Source organism: Podarcis erhardii (assembly GCF_964252035.2).
Source record: "Podarcis erhardii genome assembly, chromosome: 7".
Lineage (NCBI taxonomy): Eukaryota > Metazoa > Chordata > Lepidosauria > Squamata > Lacertidae > Podarcis > Podarcis erhardii.
The window spans coordinates 86,977,053-86,999,054 of NC_138511.1; the positions used below are offsets into that span (position 1 = coordinate 86,977,053).

Genomic DNA, 22,002 nt, shown 5'->3' on the forward strand with positions numbered 1-22,002 from the left:
TTGGGCCAGAAGCGGTTTAGTCATGTTATTTATATGCTGCCCATCTGACTGGGTTGACCCAGTCACTGTGGGCAGCTTCCAGCAAAATATTGAAACATCAACACTGCTGCCACCCCCGCCACCGTCATGGGCCCTCCTTTGAAGACCGGTTCCTCCAGTCTTTGCTTTCTGTTTGCAGGAAATCTCTGCGGATTCTGGATATTGTACTGGCAGCCACCTCTATGGCGCTGCATTTGCCAGTAGGTAAGGGTGCTACTTTTATATTCCTGTTGTCTTTGTCCATGGAGCTTTCTTGGCAGGGATACTGGAGTGGCTTGCCGGTTCCTGCTCCAGGTGGATCACGTTTGGTCAAAACTCTCCACTATGACCTGTCCATCTTGGGTGGCCCTGCACGGCAGAGCTCATAGCTTCTCTGAGTTATTCAAGCCCCTTCACCACGGCAAGGCAGTGATCCATGAAGGGGAGGCAGTGATCCATGAAGGGGGATCACTTCATTCCCAGTAGTGATGTATGGAAGTGAGAGCTGGACCATAAAGAAGGCTGATCACCGAAGAATTGATGCTTTTGAATTCTGGTGCTGGAGGAGACTCTTGAGAGTCCCATGGACTGCAAGAAGATCAAACCTCTCCCTTCTGAAATCAGCCCTGAAGACTCACTGGAAGGATAGATCCTGAAGCTGAGGCCGCCTCATGAGAGGAGAAGGCTCCCTGGAAAAGACCCTGATGTTGGGAAAGATGGAGGGCACAAGGAGAAGGGGACGATGGAGGACGAGATGGTGGGACAGTGTTCTTGAAGCTACCAGCATGAGTTTGACCAAACTGCGGGAGGCAGTGGAAGACAGGAGTGCCTGGCGTGCTCTGGTCCTGGGGGTCACGAAGAGTCGGACACAACTAAACGACTAAACAACAACAAGAAGGGTGCTACTGCAATTATTATTATTACTACCATTGCATTATGAATTGCCTTCTAAACCACCGTCTCAAGGTGATTTCCACCTAAAAATAATTTAGAAGAGCTAAAAATGCGAATACATTTAAAAACGAGGCTGAGACCCTGACACTCGCGATCTAGACCCGTTTCTCCAGCTGGATCACTGCCTTTCCATGGCGAAGGGGCTTGAATAACTCAGAGAAGCTATTGTCAGCATCGCCCTTGAGCCAGTGTCACCAACTGGACTCATCCACTTCAACCCCGACTGGGCTAGGCGAGCTGGGTGGCACTTCCAGAGACCACCTTTTACACAGGAACAGGTCACAGTGCTGTGGACTCACAGCTTAGAGTTGTGAGCACCGGATTCACTTCCACAATACAGTCGTCGCACAGCAGAGTATAGCAGAGTCTGACAGTGTATAAACGACTCGGAGAGCAGCTCTGTAGAATATCTTCTTTTATTCTATAACCACAACTATAATACAAAACTATATACAGAGCCAAAAGGTCTAAGCATAAATGAATGCTGCACTGAGTGTCTGCAGCTGCTCTTAGCAGCAACCTTATCTCTACACACGATCTCTAACACTCAGTCTCTCTCTCTCTCCGACACACTGACTGACTGACTGACTTGGTGCTGGAGCTGAATAAGTAGAAAGCAAAACACTGCTCCTCCTCTCCGGAGAATCAGCAGACTCGTCAGGAGATTCTTGGATATGGGAGGGGTGAAATCTCCTCAGCTATGAGCTATGCCGGGCAGGGCCACCATGCTCTAGCCAGTCACATTCTACAGCCTTATATCTTGCTTCCCTTTCCTTTATAGGGAGGAATCGGCAGACTCAGACCACGATTACGACGATGTGGATATGTAAGTCGCAGAGTCTCTTGGTCTCCCTTTGAGGGTACAACCATTTTTGGAGTTGTACTACAAAGCGTTAGGAGCACGTCGGGTTGGCAAAAGTTCCAGCAGGGTTCAGGAACCAGGGGGTTGAGGCAAATGCTTCCCAAAAAAGTTGGATAGATGAGCTCCAAGCATTTCTTTAACCTACCATTAGCAAAACCCTTAACCCAGGGGTCAGCAATTATTTTCAGCAGGGAGCGGTCCACTGTCCCTCAGACCTTGTGGGGGGGCCAGACTTTATGTTTTTTTTTGGGGGGGGGAGAATGAATTCCTATGCCCCACAAATAACCCAGAGATGCATTTTATATAAAAGCACACATTCTACTCATGTAAAACGGCCTCGGTCCTGAAGGAGCGTCTCCACCCCCATCGTTCAGCCCAGACACTGAGAGCCAGCGCCGAGGGCCTTCTGGCGGTTCCCTCATTGTGAGAAGTGAGGTTACAGGGAACCAGACAGAGGGCCTTCTCGGTAGTGGCGCCCGCCCTGTGGAACACCCTCCCTTCAGATGTGAAGGAAATAAGCAGTTATCTTATCTTTAAAAGACATCTGAAGGCAGCCCTGTTTAGGGAAGTTTTTAATATTTGATGCTGTATTGTTTTTAACACTCGATTGGGAGCCGCCCAGAGTGGCTGGGGAAACTCAGCCAGATGGGCGGGTATAAATAAATTATTATTATTATTATTATTATTATTATTATTATTAAAACACCAGGCAGGCCCCACAAATAACCCAGAGATGCATTTTAAATAAAAGGACACATTCTACTCATGTGAAAACACGCTGATTCCCGGACTGTCTGCGGGCCAGATCGAGAAGGCGATTGGGCTGGATCCGGCCCCCGGGCCTTAGTTTGTCTACCCATGCCTTAACAAAGTACCCCTTTGTTGCTGTTGCTCTCCCAAGCCCATCCTCGTAACTCTTCTCTCCGTTTTCCTTCCTTTTGGGGGCACCCCTTCATGTTGGTCTTCCAGACCCAGCAGATACGATGCAAGCAGGTAACTCATTCCCCCAACGCGTTTTAAAATACAGGGTGGGCATTGGCGGGATTGCTACGATGCCATAAAATATTTGTGACTTACAGTTTGGAGGAAAAGGGCTTCAGCTGTGAGCCGTTTGGCTGCTTTCTTGTTGGAGATGAGAGCCTGCCTTGGCTTTGCACATTTCATGGCAGGGATGGATCTTGCTAGCAGAACTTTGGCTGGGTTGGAGGGGAATAAAAGCAGGCGGCAGAATCTCGAAACACCCCCCCCCCTTGAAATGGACCCTTCCTTCTTTTTTGTTTGTGTAAATTTTATTAAGTTTTCTGTATTCCAGTGGTACCTCAGGTCTCACACAGGATCCGTTCCAGAGCTCGGGTTGGATCCTGAGGTGTGCGTATCCACATTTCTGAAGAAATGTGCATGCACATGAAAGCTCATACCAATAACTAACTTAGTTGGTCTCTAAGGTGCTACTGGAAGGAATTTATTTATTTATTTTATTTATTTATTTTGTTTCGTTTCGACTATGGCAGACCAACATGGCTAAAGGTAAAGGTAAAGGTACCGCTGCCCGTACGGGCCAGTCTTGCCAGACTCTAGGGTTGCGCGCCCATCTCGCTTAAGAGGCCGGGGGCCAGCGCTGTCCAAAGACACTTCCGGGTCACGTGGCCAGCGTGACAAGCTGCATCTAGCGAGCCAGCGCAGCACACGGAACGCTGTTTACCTTCCCGCTGGTAAGCGGTCCCTATTTATCTACTTGCACTTTGACGTGCTTTCGAACTGCTAGGTTGGCAGGCGCTGGGACCGAGTGACGGGAGCGCACCCCGCCGCGGGGATTCGAACCGCCGACCTGACGATCGGCAAGTCCTAGGCGCTGAGGTTTTACCCACAGCGCCACCCGTGTCCCTGACCAACATGGCTACCTTCCTGTAAAAAGGGCTCTGTTTTTGTTTTTTGTTTTTTGGCAAAAGTACTTTTAAAACTCCCCCCATTCATTATAAATTATTATTTCCTTTTTCCTTTCAGTGACATGTCAGCTGTCAATCTCCCACCTCCACTGCCCCCCAAGGTAAGTCACAGGAGTAAACCAAAGGAGCGATCCTTTTCCCTTTCTTGCACGTGTTAAGCCAAATCCAGCACGGAGCTCTATTCTGAGACTGAAGTGGGCAGGGTTAGATCAAGACAATGTGCCCGCCCCCCAAAAAATTTGCTTCTACCCATTGCCACTCCTTGGAAGGAAACCAAATGCCCAGTTGACATACGCAAACACAGGGCCGTCTTAAACATATCTGGCGCCGTGGTGCAAAGATCCTTCCGGTGCCCCACCCCCCCCTTTCCCAGAGTTGTCAACCTTTTCCCAAGCCTCTGCGGGGATCGCTCTCCTCCCAAGGAGGCTTGGGAAGGAAGCTGCACATCTGCCAGCCATATAGTACGTTTCTGAGCACAATTCAAAGTGTTGGTGCTGACCTTTAAAGCCTTAAACGGCCTCGGTCCAGTATACCTGAAGGAGTGTCTCCATCCCCATCGTCCAGCCTGGACACTGCGGTCCAGCGCCAAGGGCCTTCTGGCGGTTCCCTCGCTGCAAGAAGTGAAGTTACAGGAAACCAGGCAGAGGGCCTTCTCGGTAGTGGCACCCGCCCTGTGGAATGCCCTCCCAGCGGATGTCAAGACAATAAACAACTATTTTACTTCTAAAAGACAACTGAAGGCGGCCCTGTTTAGGGAAGTTTTTAAAGTCTGACACTGTATTGTTTTTAATATTTGGTTGGATGCCGCCCAGAGTGGCTGGGGAAACCCAGACAGATGGGCGGGGTATAAATAATAATTTATTATCATTATTATAGTTGGTGGGGCGCAGCTTCCATCCTAAGCCTGTGCGGGGATCGCTCTCCTCCGGCGGAGGCTTGGGAGGCAAGCTGCACGCCTGCCGCAGGTGGCAAGGCAAAGCTGGCAGGCGTGCAGGGAAAGGGGAGGCCGCTGGCAAAGCCGCACAGCTCCCCCACTCGCTGGGGCGCCCCTGAGAGGCCAGCGCCCTGGTGCGACGTACCACTAAGCCCTATGGAAAAGATGGTGCTTTGCAAGCATCATCCTAGCTTTCTTAGGCTGCCCCTGCTGAGGTCCAGAGGATATAAGAGGAGGATGCTGGATTAGGCCCACCTGGTCCAACACCTTGCTCTCACCGGGGCCAACCAGGTACCAGTGGGGAAACCCGCAACAGGACCTGAACAGAAGAGGAGCCTCCCTTCCCAAGGTTTCCAGCAACTGGGAGAACAAAGTCCTTTGCAAACTCATGGTCCAGTTCACAGGTGATCAAAGTCCTGGATGGGGACGTCAGGACCAGGGGCAAAATGGCGGGGTGGGAGCAGGAACTGGAATCCAGAAGCCAAGAGTCAGGAAGCCAAGAGTCTGAGGGTCAGAGAGCCAGGAGTCAAGAAGCCAAGGGTCCGAAGGTCAGGAAGCAAGGAGTCACAAAGTCAGGGGTCCGAGGATCAAGAAGCAAGGAGTCACGAAGTCAGGGGTCCGAGGATCAAGAAGCAAGGAGTCACGAAGTCAGGGGTCCGAGGATCAAGAAGCAAGGAGTCACGAAGTCAGGGGTCCGAGGATCAAGAAGCAAGGAGTCACGAAGTCAGGGGTCCGAGGATCAAGAAGCAAGGAGTCACAAAGTCAGGGGTCCGAGGATCAAGAAGCAAGGAGTCACGAAGTCAGGGGTCCGAGGATCAAGACGCAAGGAGTCACAAAGTCAGGGGTCCGAGGATCAAGAAGCAAGGAGTCACAAAGTCAGGGGTCCGAGGATCAAGAAGCAAGGAGTCACGAAGTCAGGGGTCCGAGGGTCAAGAAGCAAGGAGTCACGAAGTCAGGGGTCCGAGGATCAAGAAGCAAGGAGTCACAAAGTCAGGGGTCCGAGGATCAAGAAGCAAGGAGTCACGAAGTCAGGGGTCCGAGGATCAAGAAGCAAGGAGTCACGAAGTCAGGGGTCCGAGGATCAAGAAGCAAGGAGTCACGAAGTCAGGGGTCCGAGGATCAAGACGCAAGGAGTCACGAAGTCAGGGGTCCGAGGATCAAGAAGCAAGGAGTCACGAAGTCAGGGGTCCGAGGATCAAGAAGCAAGGAGTCACGAAGTCAGGGGTCCGAGGATCAAGAAGCAAGGAGTCACAAAGTCAGGGGTCCGAGGATCAAGAAGCAAGGAGTCACAAAGTCAGGGGTCCGAGGATCAAGAAGCAAGGAGTCACGAAGTCAGGGGTCCGAGGATCAAGAAGCAAGGAGTCACGAAGTCAGGGGTCCGAGGATCAAGAAGCAAGGAGTCACGAAGTCAGGGGTCCGAGGATCAAGACGCAAGGAGTCACGAAGTCAGGGGTCCGAGGATCAAGAAGCAAGGAGTCACGAAGTCAGGGGTCCGAGGGTCAAGAAGCAAGGAGTCACAAAGTCAGGGGTCCAAGGATCAAGAAGCAAGGAGTCACAAAGTCAGGGGTCCAAGGATCAAGAAGCAAGGAGTCACGAAGTCAGGGGTCCGAGGATCAAGACGCAAGGAGTCACGAAGTCAGGGGTCCGAGGATCAAGAAGCAAGGAGTCACAAAGTCAGGGGCCTGAGGGTCAAGAAGCAAGGAGTCAAACCCACCAAGGCAGGGAACATGTTCCCGTGGCAAAGAGCCGAGGGGAAAAAGCTGACCTTATATCCCTTCCCGGCTCTTGCCACCAGGTGCTGTGAGTTACCAATCGGCCTCACCTGTGTAGCCGTGCCTTGCCCTTCAGAACAAACTTAGGAAGGCCCCAGTCCTGCAGAGTCCTATTGGGCACAGGGCCTGGATCCTGCACGCACACCTGACACAAACAAAGGGTAGGCCCTGAGGCTGTTGGCATCCACAGAGATCCTTCCGTTCAAAAGCTCCTCTTCTCCCTCTTGGGGTGAGCAGTGGCTTGGCTGGCTGAGAGAGGGATGGTTTATGTGGGGAAAGAAGGAAGGAGTCTGGAGATTAGCTGAACTCTGCCCTCTCTCTCCCCCCTCTGCAGCCCAAGCTCCGGGTCTCGCCGGATGAGACGGCGGTGGAACGATCTATGCCAAGGTGCTCCCTCAAGCCCATACTCCGAGGACGGTGCTCCAGTGGGCCTGTGACGGGCCGGGCTCCTCACCAGCCTATTCCAGTGGGTGCCCAGGCCTGCCACCTCAGCACCAGATCAGGTACGAGCTCCCCGAGTGAAATATACTCAGAGTCGCAAAGTGATTTCATGCTCTTTATTCAGCTCATAGTGGTGAGGAGGAATGAATGAATGTCCCCCTCAAAGTATCTGCTTTATATACATTATTTACACAATGGGCTGCACATGATTGGCTAATTCTGGAATTCTACTGTAAGCCAATCAGGTTGTGGATTCACTTATATCTGGAGCATGATTGGGTGGTTCCTGCCAACCAATCATACTGCTGCATTCTGAATCCTATTGTTCTAGGACCAATCAGACTGCTGCAATTTGGATCCTATTGTTCTAGGACCAATCAGACTGCTGCAGTTTGGATCCTATTCAACTCAGTACATAACACCAAGGAAATGCAAAGAAACAGGAGCCCCAACATTTGGGCACAGAATCCATTATCGTTGTTGTTATTGTTATTTGTATACTGACCTTCATCCATACCTCTCAGGGCAGTTCACAAGTAAAGATACAAGATAAAAAAAACAACCCCACAAAATTTATAATTCCTGAAGGACCAGGAGCGCAGCCTGGGAGTCATTTTGGACTTGCAGCTGTCCATAGAGGCACAGATCAATTCTGTGTCCAGGCCAGCTGTCTGCCAGCTCCATCTGGTACGCAGGCTGAGACCCTACCTGCCCACGGACTGTCTTGCCAGAGTGGAGCATGCTCTGGTTATCTCCTGCTTGGACTACTGCAATGCACTGTGCGTGGGGCTACCTTTGAAGGTGACCCGGAAACTGCAACTAATCCAGAATGCGGCAGCTAGACTGGTGACTGGGAGCGGCCGCCAGGACCATATAACACCAGTCTTGAAAGACCTACATTGGCTCCCAGTATGTTTCCGAGCACAATTCAAAGTGTTGGTGCTGACCTTTGAAGTCCTAGTTACAGATAGGTAGCCGTGTTGGTCTGCCATAGTCAAAACAAAAAATTCCTTCCAGTAGCACCTTAAAGACCAACTAAGTAAGTTCTAGGTATGAGCTTTCATGCGCATGCACACTTCTTCAGATACACAAGTGTGCATGGACACGAAAGCTCATACCTAGAACTCACTTAGTTGGTCTTTAAGGTGCTACTGGAAGGAATTTTTTGCTTTGAAGTCCTAAACGGCCTCGGTCCAGTATACCTGAAGGAGAGTCTCCACTCCCATTGTTATGCCCGGACACTGAAGTCCAGCACCGAGGGCCTTCTGGCGGTTCCCTCCCTGCGAGAAGCCAAGTTACAGGGAACCAGGCAGAGGGCCTTCTCGGTAGTGGCACCCACCCTGTGGAACGCCCTCCCACCAGATGTCAAAGAGAAGAACAACTACCAGACTTTTAGAAAACATCTGAAGGCAGCCCTGTTTAGGGAAGCTTTTAATGTTTGAGGCATTACTGTATTTTAATATTTTGTTGGAAGCCGCCCAGAGTGGCTGGGGAAGCCCAGCCAGATGGGCGGGGTATAAATAATCAATTGTATTATTATTATTATTATAAAAATAAGAACGAAAACAAACCAATCATCCCCACTCCCACAAACACAATTTAAAAGGGTATTGGTTGTTAATCAGCCAAAGTCCTGGCTGAAGAGGAATGTTTTCGCCTAGCACTTAAAGGTGTATAATGAAGGCTATGGGACGCGGGTGACACTGTGGTCTAAACCACTGAGCCTCTTGGGCTTGCCGATCAGAAGGTTGGTGGTTCAAATCTGCACAACGGGGTGAGCTCCTGTTGCTCTGTCCCAGCTCCTGCCTACCTAGCAGTTTGAAAGTACGCCAGTGCAAGTAGATGAATAGGTACCACTGTGGCGGGAAGGTAAACAGCATTTCCATGCGCTCTGGTGGTGTTCTGTTGCACCAGAAGCTGTTTAGTCATGCTGGCCACATGACCTGGAAAGCTGTCGGTGGATAAACACCGGCCCCCTTGGCCTGAAAGCGAGATGAGCGCCACAACCGCATAGTCACCTTTGACTGGACTTAACCATCCAGGAGTCCTTTAGCTTTTACCTATAAGGAAGGCACCAGGTGAGCCTCACTGGGGAGAGTATTCCTCAAACGGGAATCAAAATGGCTTGTATGAGCACAAAAGGGGAACACATTTTTTAAAAAAAATACCTTGGAGCTGAGAACCAGAACTGGACAGCAATGGACTTAAAAGACAATGGGCTCACACAATGCACCATGAGGGAAAGTGTGTGTTTTTTTCATTCAGGAGACCCCAAAAATGGATTGGATCAGGAGGTGAACAAATTTCTGTTCAGGTTTTAAGAGTTTTGTTTTTTTCTGATACAATGGTAAAAAGCGGCTTTTCGTTGGGACATAAAAGCTTTTAGACCGGTGCTACTGACCTGATGCAAATTCTAAGAAGGTGCAGGACCCAAAGGAAGTGTGGACAGGCCCACTAACCTAAAACATGAGGCAAAATAATACCCTCAAAGCCTTTGGCAGCAGCTTGTTACAGAGCAACTGGTCCCTTTTTGGAGATCTGACCAGCACCTATGATTTAAATACAACAAGCATCAAAACAGATGTATTCTCTGATAGATCAAGAGAGAGCACAATCAAACGAGGCAATGAATCCTCAATTGAGCCGTCTTCCACAGACGCAAAACCACAAATGACCCGCGATAATTTCACTACCTGCTTTGAAGTACAGAAACAGACCATTAGCTGAAATCTGAGAATAATAATGGCTTCCCTCGGAGCAGGGGAGGGAGTTATCCTTTCTCATCAAGTCATCCACTGCTTCGGGTTCACATATTTGATAGTTGTCATTCCACGGGGGTGAGTTTGATTCTGTTGAAGGAAATCAAAGTGTACTGGTAGAACACATTTTCGAGGCTAGAGTTACACAAAGTATAATGTTTTTATAATGTTGCACTACTTTAGTGTTGTTAGCCGCCCTGAGCCCGGCTTCGGCTGGGGAGGGCGGGATATAAATAAAATTTATTATTATTATTATTATTATTATTATTATTATTATTATTATTATTATTATTATGTAACCTGAGCCCTCAAAAGAGCTACATTAATTGTATTATTTCCCCATGAAGCCTTTGGTATACATGTCCACAAAGCAGTCCCAAACCCTAATTTAGCTTAAGTATGCCACTGAATGGGACGCAGGTGGCGCTGTGGGTTAAACCACAGAGCCTAGGACTTGCTGATCAGAAGGTCGGCGCTTCAAATCCCCGCGACGGGGTGAGCTCCTGTTGCTCGGTCACTGCTCCTGCCAACCTAGCAGTTCGAAAACATGTCAAGTGCAAGTAAATAAATAGGTACCGCTCTGGCGGGAAGGTAAATGGCATTTCAGTGCGCTGCTCTGGTTCGCCAGAAGTGGCTTAGTCATACTGGCCACATGACCTGGAAGCTGTCTGTGGACAAACGCAGGCTCCCTCGGCCTATAGAGTGAGATGAGAGCCGCAACCCCAGAGTCGTCCGTGACTGGACCTAAAATGGTCAGGGGTCCCTTTACCTTTTATGTCACTGAAAGAATCATATATTCTTTTTTAAAAAAATGTTCATTTGTTTCTGCAACCACTGGTCTGTTCAACTTTCACCTTCGTAGTTCTGTATGAAATATTTCCCCCTGTTGTTATCCACACTCCAATAATTCCATTTTCAGTTTCTGCTCACAGGAGCCATAATACGCCACATCCCAAACAAAGAGACTCCATTAGCAGACATCCGAAATGCCCCTCTGTCATCTCGCTCCATATCCCAACATGCTGGTTCCGCTGCAAAAACACAACAGAGTCCTCACCCAGTTAATATTATAATTAAACCACAATGACAGCAGAATGCTCTTCCAGGCTCGCTTGTGTATTTCAAACAGTTGCCTTTCAGGGGAAATTTACCAGGTAAAACTGTAAGTACAAATATATCAAAGGAGAATAATAAAGGCTCACCCCCCCCCCCCCGGGGCTATACAATTAGTCCATCAATTAATTCAACAAGCAGGTCAGTCCTTTGTGCTGTTAAGAATCACATATTCTTACCTGTTTACTGCCTGCCTCCATTCCTGAGTAAACATAAATTCTCTGGAACAGTTTTCCAGAAACACTGCACACTGAACCTTACGTACCTGGGAAGAATCCCTGCTGAATTCAGCGGGTCTTACTTCTGAGTAGGCATAGCTCAGATTGCAAGGCAGCAAGATGACCAAATACAATGATACAATATCAATATACACTCTTTATATAATATGAAATATATGAAATCACATAAACAGAAAACTTATAAATCTCTGAAAGTCACAAAATATGCACTCTTAACGGATTCTCTTGAAAATATAAAACCAAATAGACATAAGTCTCTGAAAGTCTTTGTAGACTATGCAAGTCTCTGAAAAAAGCAATGTATCAGATTCTTATCTGGTCTAGATTCTTATCTGGTCTTATTCTTATCTAGATTCCACCTAAACATTAGGAAGAACTTCCTGACAGTAAGAGCTGTTCGACAGTGGAATTTGCTGTCAAGGAGTGTGGTGGAGTCTCCTTCTTTGGAGGTCTTTAAGCAGAGGCTTGACAACCATATGTCAGGAGTGCTCTGATGGTGTTTCCTGCTTGGCAGGGGGTTGGACTCGATGGCCCTTGTGATCTCTTCCAACTCTATGATTCTATGAAAACAGGCTGTAAAGCTTTGTTTATGGCATCCAGCGCTGCCGAAGTAGTTCATAAACAGACGTTGTGAACAGTGATTCCAGATATACCCACTGTTTTGCGGAATTCTTCTTCAGCACAGCAGAAGGATACAGAAATGCTTCATAAACCCATCTATATGGTGAATGGAAAAGTCTAACAACAATTGCTATGGAACAGTGGTCATAAAGTTATGTAGTCAACACAGGGGTTAAATTGTTTGGTTAATAGTTCAGATTGTAGCAGACATTCTGCACCTCCCAACCTGTGACAAGCGGGGAAGACTCCCTCTTCCCGGACAAGTGTTACCTGAAGCAGCCACCTGGGGTCTTGCAATGGTACACTTGGCCGCTGCTGCTTTCAGAACCAGTGGAGTCGGGGCTGATCCTCACATTTCTCTCTTGCAGTTCCTGAACTGCGGCTGACTCCCCAGACCCACGGACCTCCCATCCTTCCCCGCAAGGCAGAGAAGAAGCAGAAACCCGTGAGTGCCTTGATCATCCACACCTGTATTCCCCAAATCGGCAGCGTTGCCTGGGGACTCGCCTTTGCTCAGCGCTTCCCAGCGGAGAGGGGACGGTGGTTTTCCTTGCTGCATCCCCTTTGCCGGGTTGCTGCGCTGTGGGAACCACCGCTTGAGGCTTCGTTTGGCGGCTGGCTGGGCTTTCTGCCTTTGGCTCGGAGGGGCTCAGAAGTCAAACATACCTGTGCTGGGAAAATCCCTTATTTTGGCTGCTGAGCCCTTATTTTCAGATCTGTAAGTTGACAGCTATTCTTTTGTCGGTACCGTTATGGATAACTGTTGTCTCCCTCTCTCCCCAGGAGAGGGTGCTCTTCAAGAAGGTTTTCAACGAGTGCCCCTTACACGTCACCTCGGCTACTGCTTGGACCCACCCAAATAGCAACGGTAGGGCATGGAGGGGCGAGGTCTCTGTTGAGGCCATTTACTGGGTGGGTGGGGGCATGACCAGGAAAGCTGAACCAAACTCAAACAATCACAGCCATTTCGTAGAATGACTTTAGACTGGTCTGCTCACCAGTGTTTCACACTGGCACCAAGGTTCTAGTTCTCACTGTTGTGCACTATACCATCACCCCACCTGCCCTCTCACACTTCCTTTTGTACTTGTGCCAATCCGCTCACTGACAAACTCCCCCTCTAGATAGGGTTGCCATAAGCCCTCTTTTTCCAGGACACGTCCTCTTTTTTCAGAATTAAAATTGCTGCCTGGGTGGATTTTTTTTAAATTTGGCAAAATGTCAAGCAGAGTCATGTCAGAAGGGTTTGGTGGGAGTTCTAGTCTGAAAATCTAGAGGACACAAGGTTGGGGGAAGGCTGTTCTAGTGCCTTAGAACTGAGGCACCTGGCTAAGCTAGTCAGCTGAGAGACTAGCAGAGAATCACAAGAGAGCAGCGTCTTAAACTAGCTAGTAAAGGTAAAGGGACCCCTGACCATTAGGTCCAGTCATGGCCGACTCTGGGGTTGCGGCGCTCATCTCGCTTTATTGGCCAAGGGAGCCGGCGTACAGCTTCCGGCTCATGTGGCCAGCATGACTAAGCCGCTTCTGGCAAACCAGAGCAGCGCACGGAAACACCGTTTACCTTCCCGCAAGAGTGGTACCTATTTATCTACTTGCACTTTGACGTGCTTTCAAACTGCTAGGTTGGCAGGAGCAGGGACCGAGCAACGGGAGCTCACCCCGTCGCGGGGATTCGAACCGCCGACCTTCTGATCGGCAAGTCCTAGGCTCTGTGGTTTAACCCACAGCGCCCCCACGTCCCTCTTAAACTAGCTACATGCTGTATTAATCCCTTCTCTTGTGGCTGAACTCAAAGGACGCTGGCTCCGCTACAAGATCTTGGAGAAGGAGTCTGGGAGGGCAAGCGTTAACACCCCACAGCCCATAAGGAGATGCCATATGTACATGCTAGACCATGGGTGGGCAAACTAAGGCCCAAGAGGCTCATGCCCCAATTAACTCCCGGCTGCATTTCCTCCCCCCTTTTTGCAGAGCTGCACTTAATTCTGGGAGCTGAAGAAGGGATATATGCCTTGAACCGGAGCGAGGCAGAGCCCACCCTCGAACTGGTAAGACAAGAGGAGGTGCTGTGGGGGGGCCGGGCCAATCGGGTTACGGATTCACTTCCATCTGGAGCTGGATTGGGTGGCTCCTGCGGACCAATCAGACTGCTGCATTCTGGATCCTATTGTTCTAGGACCAATCAGACTGCTGCATTCTGGATCCTATTGTTCTAGGACCAATCAGACTGCTGCATTCTGAATCCTATTGTTCTAGGACCAATCAGACTGCTGCATTCTGAATCCTATTGTTCTAGGACCAATCAGACTGCTGCATTCTGGATCCTATTCAACTCAGTACATAACAAAGTGTTAGGATAAAACTCAGGTGGGGCTCGGGGACAGTGTGGCCCATGCCTGGCTGAATTCTAGTAAAACATCCTTAGCACCATTAATAACTGAAGAACTTTGCTGTGGGGGGGCCGGGGGTCCAAAAGACAGGGAATTTGTTTGTGTGGAGGGATGCAAAATGGAAAAATGGAAAAAAGGACCAATAAGCTTTGATAGCATGCAAGCCAAATTCTGAGCCAATAATCCCTTAGTGTGCATCAGTTATCCCCCCAAACACATCATAATCACCATCACTAAGGCCCAGGGCCGGATTCGGCCCAATCGCTTTCTAAATCCGGCCCGTGGATGGTCCGGGAATCAGCATGTTTTTTTATTTAAAACGCATCTCTGGGTTATTTGTGGGACATAGGAATTCGTTCATTCCCCCCCCTCCCCAAAAAATATAGCCCGGCCCCCCACAAGGTCTGAGGGACAGTGGACTGGCCCCCTGCTGAAAAAGTTTGCTGACCCCTGCCATAGGATGTCAGTCAAATCAACCAAAGGCCTGGTTAAAAAGGAACATTTTTGCCTGGTGCCTAAAGGTGTATAATGAAGGCGCCAGGCAAATTTCCCTGGGGAGAGAATTCCACAGATGGGGAGCCACTGCAGAGAAGGCCCCTTTCTCGTGTTGCCACCCTCTGGACCTCTCACGGAGGAGGCACATGAAGAAGATGCTTTTGTTCTGGCAGAGTCTCCCAGCTGGATAAATGGGTTTTTACCATGAGCTGTCATTTCATAGAATTCTGGGTTTGGAAGGGACCCCGAGGGTCATTTAGTCCAACCCACTGCAATGCAGGAATTTTGCCCACAGCCATCCTTGGGTTGGTTCGAACCACCAATCTTCCGGTTAACAGCCAGATGAACTGACTTATTCCTAGGGCTTTAGATTTTTTTTTTTTTTAAATGTATCTGCTGTTTTTGTGTTTTTAACTATTGTATGTGTTAAAAACCACCTTGAAGTGCTGGTTTAGAAGGCAATTAATAGATCAGTAATAAAAATAACAATAAAAAAATTATAATAATCCAGGTATTAAAAATTGTGGGTTCGCATATCTCAGTTGAGGCAAGCATAGACCTGCTCTGTCTGCCTTCAGAAGCAGTGCTTGGCCTCAGTTTGCTCCATCTGTAAAATGGACACAGTAGGCAGTCAGTTGTCATGATGTTGGTTGAATGGATCAAGTGAAAGCCTTGAAATTTAGGAATAAGTGTGGGTTGAGGCACTCTCACAGAATAACAAAACAGTGAGAACTCAGAGATTCTTTATAATAATAATAATAATAATAATTTATTATTTATACCCTGCCCATCTGGCTGGATTTCCCCAGCCACCCTCAGCACTTAGATGGGGCTTTCTGACCATTTGAAGGGCTTGATGTACATTTCGTTAAAACAGCCTTGTACTTTTATCTCCATAAAACCATAGAAATTCATTTAGAATAAATTATAATACTACTATAACCTTTTTAAGATGATCGCCGAAACAGACACTAAGAATAAACTACACTTAAAAATCTTTTTTTTCTTTCAAATAATATTTATTCAAATTTTAAAAGGTTACAAAAAGGAACACAGTATACAAAAACAAAACATATCCAAGAAGAAAAAAAATAAAAATAAAAAAGGAAAAACAGCTAAAAAGAAAAAAAAGATACAATAAAAAAGCGGCAAATGAACAAGTTAAACCTTGATATAACTCCCTTTCTCACACCTCCCCTCTTTGTATTCTAATTCAAATAGATATTTCAGCAAATCCTTCATCTTTATTTTTATCTTTATAACTTATCTTAATATACTGTAATTTTCCATTCTCTCATTCGCCAATTAGCCATCCACTTTTACTTTATTTAATCTTATTTCTCCTTAAAGCTTATATATCTGAAATTATTCTCTTAAGACATTTCCCCTAGGGCCACAAAGATTCCATTCCAACATTTCGTTAAAACAGCCTTGTACTGTACTTTTATCTCCATAAAACCGTAGAAATTCATTTAGAATAAATTATAATACAACTATAACCTCTTTAAGACGATCGCCGAAACAGACACTAAGAATAAACTACACTTAAAAATCAGCCATGCGGTTATTGACTTGGCAGTGTGGGATAAAAACTGCATAGCTGCACAAACCCACCCAAGGGCACTCTGCAGTCTTGAAAACGCCTGAACCAGAGAACTAAAAACCAACAGCAAACGAGCCTGGCAAACTTCCCTTGGGAGAGGGAACCAGGTGAGAGGAGCCACCACCGAAAAGGCCCTGCTAAATAGTTTCCACGTTCCATTTCCCATATCCTGACTCCTGTTTCTTCTCTCCCTCTTCCATCCCTGCCGCAGCTCTATCACAACCGCACAACTTGGGTTTACTGCATTGGGAATGTCCTCATGTCGCTTTCTGGTGAGTTGATCCCTGCAGGATGAAGAGTGGGTGAATAATGCAGAAAGCCAAGTCAGAGTGGAATGGAGAGGGATAAGGGAAGTGCTCTAGGTGTGCGGAGAGGAAGGCTTTGCAGGGCAGAGGGCTGGATGGGCAAGACCAGTTTTGATGTCTGCAAGTGTGAAATATACTCGGAGTCGAGAATAGATTTCATGTTCTTTATTCAGCTCATAGTGGTGAGGAGGAATGGAAGTTCCCCCAGAATGTCTGCTTTATATATATTATTTACACAATAGGCCCCGCGTGATTGGCTAATTCCGGAATTCTCCTGTAGGCCAATCGGGTTACGGATTCACTTCCATCTGGAGCTGGATTGGGTGGCTCCTGCGGACCAATCAGACTGCTGCATTCTGGATCCTATTGTTCTAGGACCAATCAGACTGCTGCATTCTGGATCCTATTGTTCTAGGACCAATCAGACTGCTGCATTCTGAATCCTATTGTTCTAGGACCAATCAGACTGCTGCATTTTGGATCCTATTCAACTCAGTACATAACAAAGTGTTAGGATAAAACTCAGGTGGGGCTCAGGGACAGTGTGGCCCATGCCTGGCTGAATTCTAGTAAAACATCCTTAGCACCATTAATAACTGAAGAACTTTGCTGGATTAGACCAAAAGAGACCTTTCTAGTTTTCTCATAGCGGCTACCTAGATGTAGCAAATAATCATTTCTTATTTATTTGCTTATTTTGCAAATGCAAAAACTGCATTACAACCCGAGACCACCAACACAGTGTGCACAGGATAAAAATTAATCACACACGAAATAAAAATTCAAAGAACAACCAAGTCATCCCTGCAGATGCACAGTTAAACATTTCACAAACGGCTACCTGATGCCTCTGTGGAACAAAAAAATAAATAAATCATCAGCCGGTTGCCTGAACTTCATGACGCAGGGCACCTACCTGATTTCTAATCCTTTCCTGCTCAGATAAACTGCCTCTGAGCTTGGAGGCTCTATTGGGCCACCTTGACTGAAAGCTGCAGACAGGCCACCCCTAGTTAGCTTGCTCTTGGGAATACCATCTGTGGGGCCTGAATGGAGTAACTATCCACACCCTTGGAGGATTACCATATTTTTCGCTCCATAAGACGCACCTAGTTTTTAGAGGGGTGTCAGGGGCTCAGGAGCAGAGGCACAGGGAAGATGGGAGATGGAGAGCGAGGGGGAGGAATCAGAGGGCAGTGTAGGAGGAGACAGTGGTCCGAGGGATTCCATAAGCCTCTCCAGCGAATCGGAAGATTCACAGAAGGGAGCGCCAGTGGCCAGGGGTAGGGGGGTCCCAAGGGGAACGCCCCAGGAGCAAGGGGGGAGCAGGGACTCCCAGAGTAGTAGTTGGAGATCAGGACCAGCTTCCCCACCAGAGCAGAGTGGGGGGGAAGGGTCCCAGGCATCGGGACCAGTACTTCCCCCACCAGGGAGAGAAGACGAGGCAGAGCTGACCACGCCTCCCTCGGAGAGTCGGACAACGGAGGGGAGGTCAGATCCGGCCAGTGTCACGGAAGAGGGAAGCAGTGATAGAAGTAGTGTAACAGTTAGGAGAAAGGTCACTGGGTTGGCGCGAGAGGCAAGTTCAAATGTACAGGAGCGCGGGACAGCAGAGAATGAGGACTGGGAACCGGGTCCTAAAGCCCGCCGGAGGCAGGCGGAGGAGCTAAGCGACTCAGCCTCGGAAGAGTCCAGAAAGGGCAATGCCCCAGCGGGCAGGAGGACCCAGAGGAGAAGAGAGCAGCACAGAAGGTGGAGCAGGGCTAGGATCTTAAACTGGTGCGGAAGGGGAAGTGATTCAGACGGGACTTCGCCGATCTAGAGTCTAGACGTAGGGTTGCACGCTCTGGCTTTAAAATGGAAATTATACTTCAATAAAGACTTTTGTACATAATATCAGCCTGGCGTTGGTCCTCTGTGAGCTGGGACCTAGAGGCAGCCCTGACAAGGGGGATTGCAAGAAAAAAAAATTCTTTAAAGGGAGCACTGAGCAGAGCCTGTATGCACCCCAGGCTCTGCTCAGCGCTCCCTTTAAAGGGAGCCATTAAAGGCTGCCATTCTCTGACAGGCTGCCATTCTCCCTCCTTGGGGAAAAGTCCCCAAGAGCCGCACACATGTTCCATGCGGCTCTTTAAAGGGAGTGCGGCTCTTGGGGGCTTTTCTGGGAGGTGGGGGGAGCTCTGTCCCTTCCCTCTGTCCCTTCCCCCACCTCCCGCAAAAGCCAGGGATAGCCCCGCAAAGTCTTTGCCGGGCACGGGGGTGAAGGCTCCCTGTGCCCCTGGAGGCTTCGCGCAGCTAAGCCAGAAGCTAGGACAGCTAGAGGGAGCACTGCACAGCGCTCCCTCTAGCCGTTCTGGCTTCTGGGATAGCCGTGCAGCCTGCATTCGCTCCATAAGCCACACACACATTTGCCCTTACTTTTTAGGAGGGAAAAGGTGCTTCTTATAGAGCGAAAAATACGGTATGCCCGCTTGAAGCAGCAGTGACACTGATCCGTTTTTCTTTCCTTGCCCTCCTCCTCCCCCTCTAACCAGGCAAGGCCCCACAACTCTTCTCCCACAACTTGCCGGGGCTGTATGAGCAGAGCCGCCGAGACCAGCGCCCCGGGATCTACATTTCCCCCCACCGGCTACTCCCCAGGTAACCCACGCTAAGAACTGTGGGACAAGGGCAAGGAGGAGTGCGAGTGCATGTGAGAACAGTCCTCCTTTTGGGGGTGCCAAGTTCTTTTTCTGGCAGTGCAAATCTTCATTTCGAAAGAGTCCCTGTTGTCATCTCTGGCTCACACCATTTGCCACTTCCCACACCTGCCCATCATGGCCAGCTGACCATCAATCCTTCTTTCCTCCTTCCTCAGGAAAAACATCGTCACCACCAAGATCCCGGATACAAAGGGGTGCCAAAAATGTTGCACAGGTGAGTGCCATTCCTGACCTGCAGGGGGAAGCAGAGCTCCCATTCTCACACCCCAACCCTTCATGGTCAGGTTCATTGTCTGGGCTCACGAAATCACACCTATGGGAATTTTGAACGAATCCAGAATAAGCCTGGAGGTAGGGCTACCATTTACAGAGAGTGGAAAAATCCAGACACAAAATTTACTGAGTTGTGTGTTTTTTTTTGGGGGGGGGGATCCAAGTTGTTGAGTATGCTGGTCAGTAATCGCAGAGTTCAAAGTTGGAGCTAACTCTCTATTAGCAAAAACACAATCTCCACAGACCATAGCTGTCAACCGTCCCTTATTTGGCGGGAAAGTCCCTTATCTCCCAGCGCTGTGTCCTGCTGCTGTCCCTTATTGATGATGTCCCTTAAATTTCCCGGGTTTCGAAGGAAGCAGCTCCTCTCCCTCCCTCTCTGCCGGCCAGGGAGGAGGGAGGCTCCAGCTGTGTTGCTTGGCTGCGTTGCTCACCCAATAAGGAGTCTAAGAACGACTGGGGGGTGGAGCTTGCATGCCTTGTCCCGATCAAATCGGCCGCGTTGCCTGGGGACTCGCCTTTGCTCAGCGCTTCCCAGCGGAGAGGGGACGGTGGTTTTCCTTGCTGCATCCCCTTTGCCAGGTTGCTGCGCTGTGGGAACCACCGCTTGAGGTTTCGTTTGGCTGCTGGCTGGGCTTTCTGCCTTTGGCTCGGAGGGGCTCAGAAGTCGAACATACCTGTGCTCTGAAAATCCCTTATTTTGGCTGCTGATCCCTTATTTTCAAATCTGTAAGTTGACAGCTAGCTATGCCATGGACCTATTTGAGTTTCAGGCCTAATGAGCAGAGCAGCTCATTGCCGATGGTCTGTAAGTCCCTGCCTCTCCACAGCCACCTAAGTCTCCTCCTTTCCAGGGCTTTCCCCAAGCAATTGGAGATTGTGCCTGCTTTCAGCCAGCCAGCCAGCCAACCTCTCCTCTTCCCTTTTCATACCTTTCCTGGTTCTGGGAGACAATTCTAGACTTCTCTCTGCCACAGACTCTCCCTGCTCATTAAGCCCTGTCCCTTCTTCAGCTTCCGACATTTCCTCCTCCCAGTCTTCTCCCTCCGACCACTCATTGTGGTCTCCACCCCCATCGTTCTGCCCGGATGCTGAGGTCCAGTGCTGAGGGCCTTCTGGCGGTTCCCTCATTGCGAGAAGCAAAGCTATAGGGAACCAGGCAGAGGGTCTTCTCGGTGGTGGCACCCGCCCTGTGGAAAGCCCTCCCACCAGATGTCAAAGAGATAAAAAATCTACCTGACATTTAGAAGACGTCTAAACTGTTCAGGGAAGTTTTTAATGTGTGACATTTTAATGTATTTTTAATCTTTGTTGGAAGCTGCCCAGAGTGGCTGGGGAAACCAGGGCGGGGTAAAAATAATAAATTATTATTATTATTATTATTGTCACCCCCTGGCTCTGAGCCTTCTTCCCTTGGGGGTTCCCCAGCTGGTTCCTCCCACTATTCCTCTGCATCCCACCATTCCCAGACAGCCTGTTTCTCTTTTCTTGCAGCCAGGAACGCACAGACCGGCTGCTACTACCTCTGTGGAGCGCTGGAGGCGGGTGTGGTGTTGTTGCAATGGTACGAGCCCATGCAGAAGTTCATGCTGGTCAAGGTAAGGGCCTTTGCCTCTACAAGAGGGAAGAGAAGGCGCAGTGAATGCTTTATGGCACTAGCAGAAGCCATGCCAGCTTCTGACTGGATCCCAGAATGTCCTGTTCTTTGGTCTTGAGCTCTCCTGCGAATCAGCTGCCTCCTACGAGAGCTTGGGACCAAAACCCAAGCTGATTATGATCAGCAGGGTGTTATGGTAGGGTTACCAGACGTCCCCGTTTCCCAGGGACAGTCCCCGGTTTTGTGAACCAGTCCCCGGACAAATTCCATCCTTGGAATGTCCCCGGATTTCATCTAAAGTCCCCAGGAAACACAGTCTCAGCAGCCTGGAGCAGTTGGCTCTGGCTGGCTTCAGGAGCTGCTTGGAAGTCCCCATATGATGGTGGGGCAGGGGCTCTCAGATGCAGCTTCCGGGCTGCCTCCACCTTCCCTGACCGCAGCAACTAAGCTGTGAAGGGAGGCTTCATGCTGCCTATTGGAGCAGCCTCCCAACTCTTACTTGCCTGCAAGCAAGCAATGGTTCCAAACTACAAGAAAGAAGATTCCACCTAAACATTAGGAAGAACTTCCTGACAGTGAGAGCTGTTTGACAGTGGAATTTGCTGCCAAGGAGTGTGGTGGAGTTTCCTTCTTTGGAGGTCTTTAAGCAGAGGCTTGACAACCATATGTCAGGAGTGCTCTGATGGTGTTTCCTGCTTGGCAGGGGGTTGGACTCGATGGCCCTTGTGGTCTCTTCCAACTCTAGGATTCTATGATTCTAAGCAGGAGGGGGCAGGGATCTCTCAGTTAGGCAATGGGAAGCCTCCCTTCCCAGTAGAGGGATCCCCGCCCCCTCCTGCTTGCACGGAAGTAGGAATGGGATTGGGGCTGCTCTGATGGGAAGGGAGGCATCGCACTGCCCGAGTCTCACCGCCGCCTCCGCTCTCGGCCCTCCTTCTTCGCCTTCCATGCCTGACCCACCGCGCACCGCTTCCCC

General features: G+C 49.1%; 1 protein-coding gene across 2 annotated transcripts in view; it reads left to right on the forward strand.

The window, feature by feature from the left end:
- The window catches only part of MAP4K1 (mitogen-activated protein kinase kinase kinase kinase 1), a 67,846-nt gene that overhangs the window by 40,427 nt on the left and 5,417 nt on the right, over nt 1-22,002 (forward strand). Inside the window, exons 15-26 of one of the 2 annotated variants that reach the window (XM_081868837.1) lie at nt 179-243; nt 1,754-1,798; nt 2,804-2,827; nt 3,839-3,881; nt 6,821-6,989; nt 12,028-12,104; nt 12,443-12,527; nt 13,633-13,709; nt 16,361-16,421; nt 18,989-19,094; nt 19,312-19,370; nt 20,924-21,027. In XM_081868837.1, the coding sequence (XP_081724963.1) occupies nt 179-243; nt 1,754-1,798; nt 2,804-2,827; nt 3,839-3,881; nt 6,821-6,989; nt 12,028-12,104; nt 12,443-12,527; nt 13,633-13,709; nt 16,361-16,421; nt 18,989-19,094; nt 19,312-19,370; nt 20,924-21,027 (915 nt within the window). The remainder of the gene's footprint in view (nt 1-178; nt 244-1,753; nt 1,799-2,803; nt 2,828-3,838; nt 3,882-6,820; nt 6,990-12,027; nt 12,105-12,442; nt 12,528-13,632; nt 13,710-16,360; nt 16,422-18,988; nt 19,095-19,311; nt 19,371-20,923; nt 21,028-22,002) is intronic. The other variant, XM_081868838.1, reaches the window with a different exon arrangement.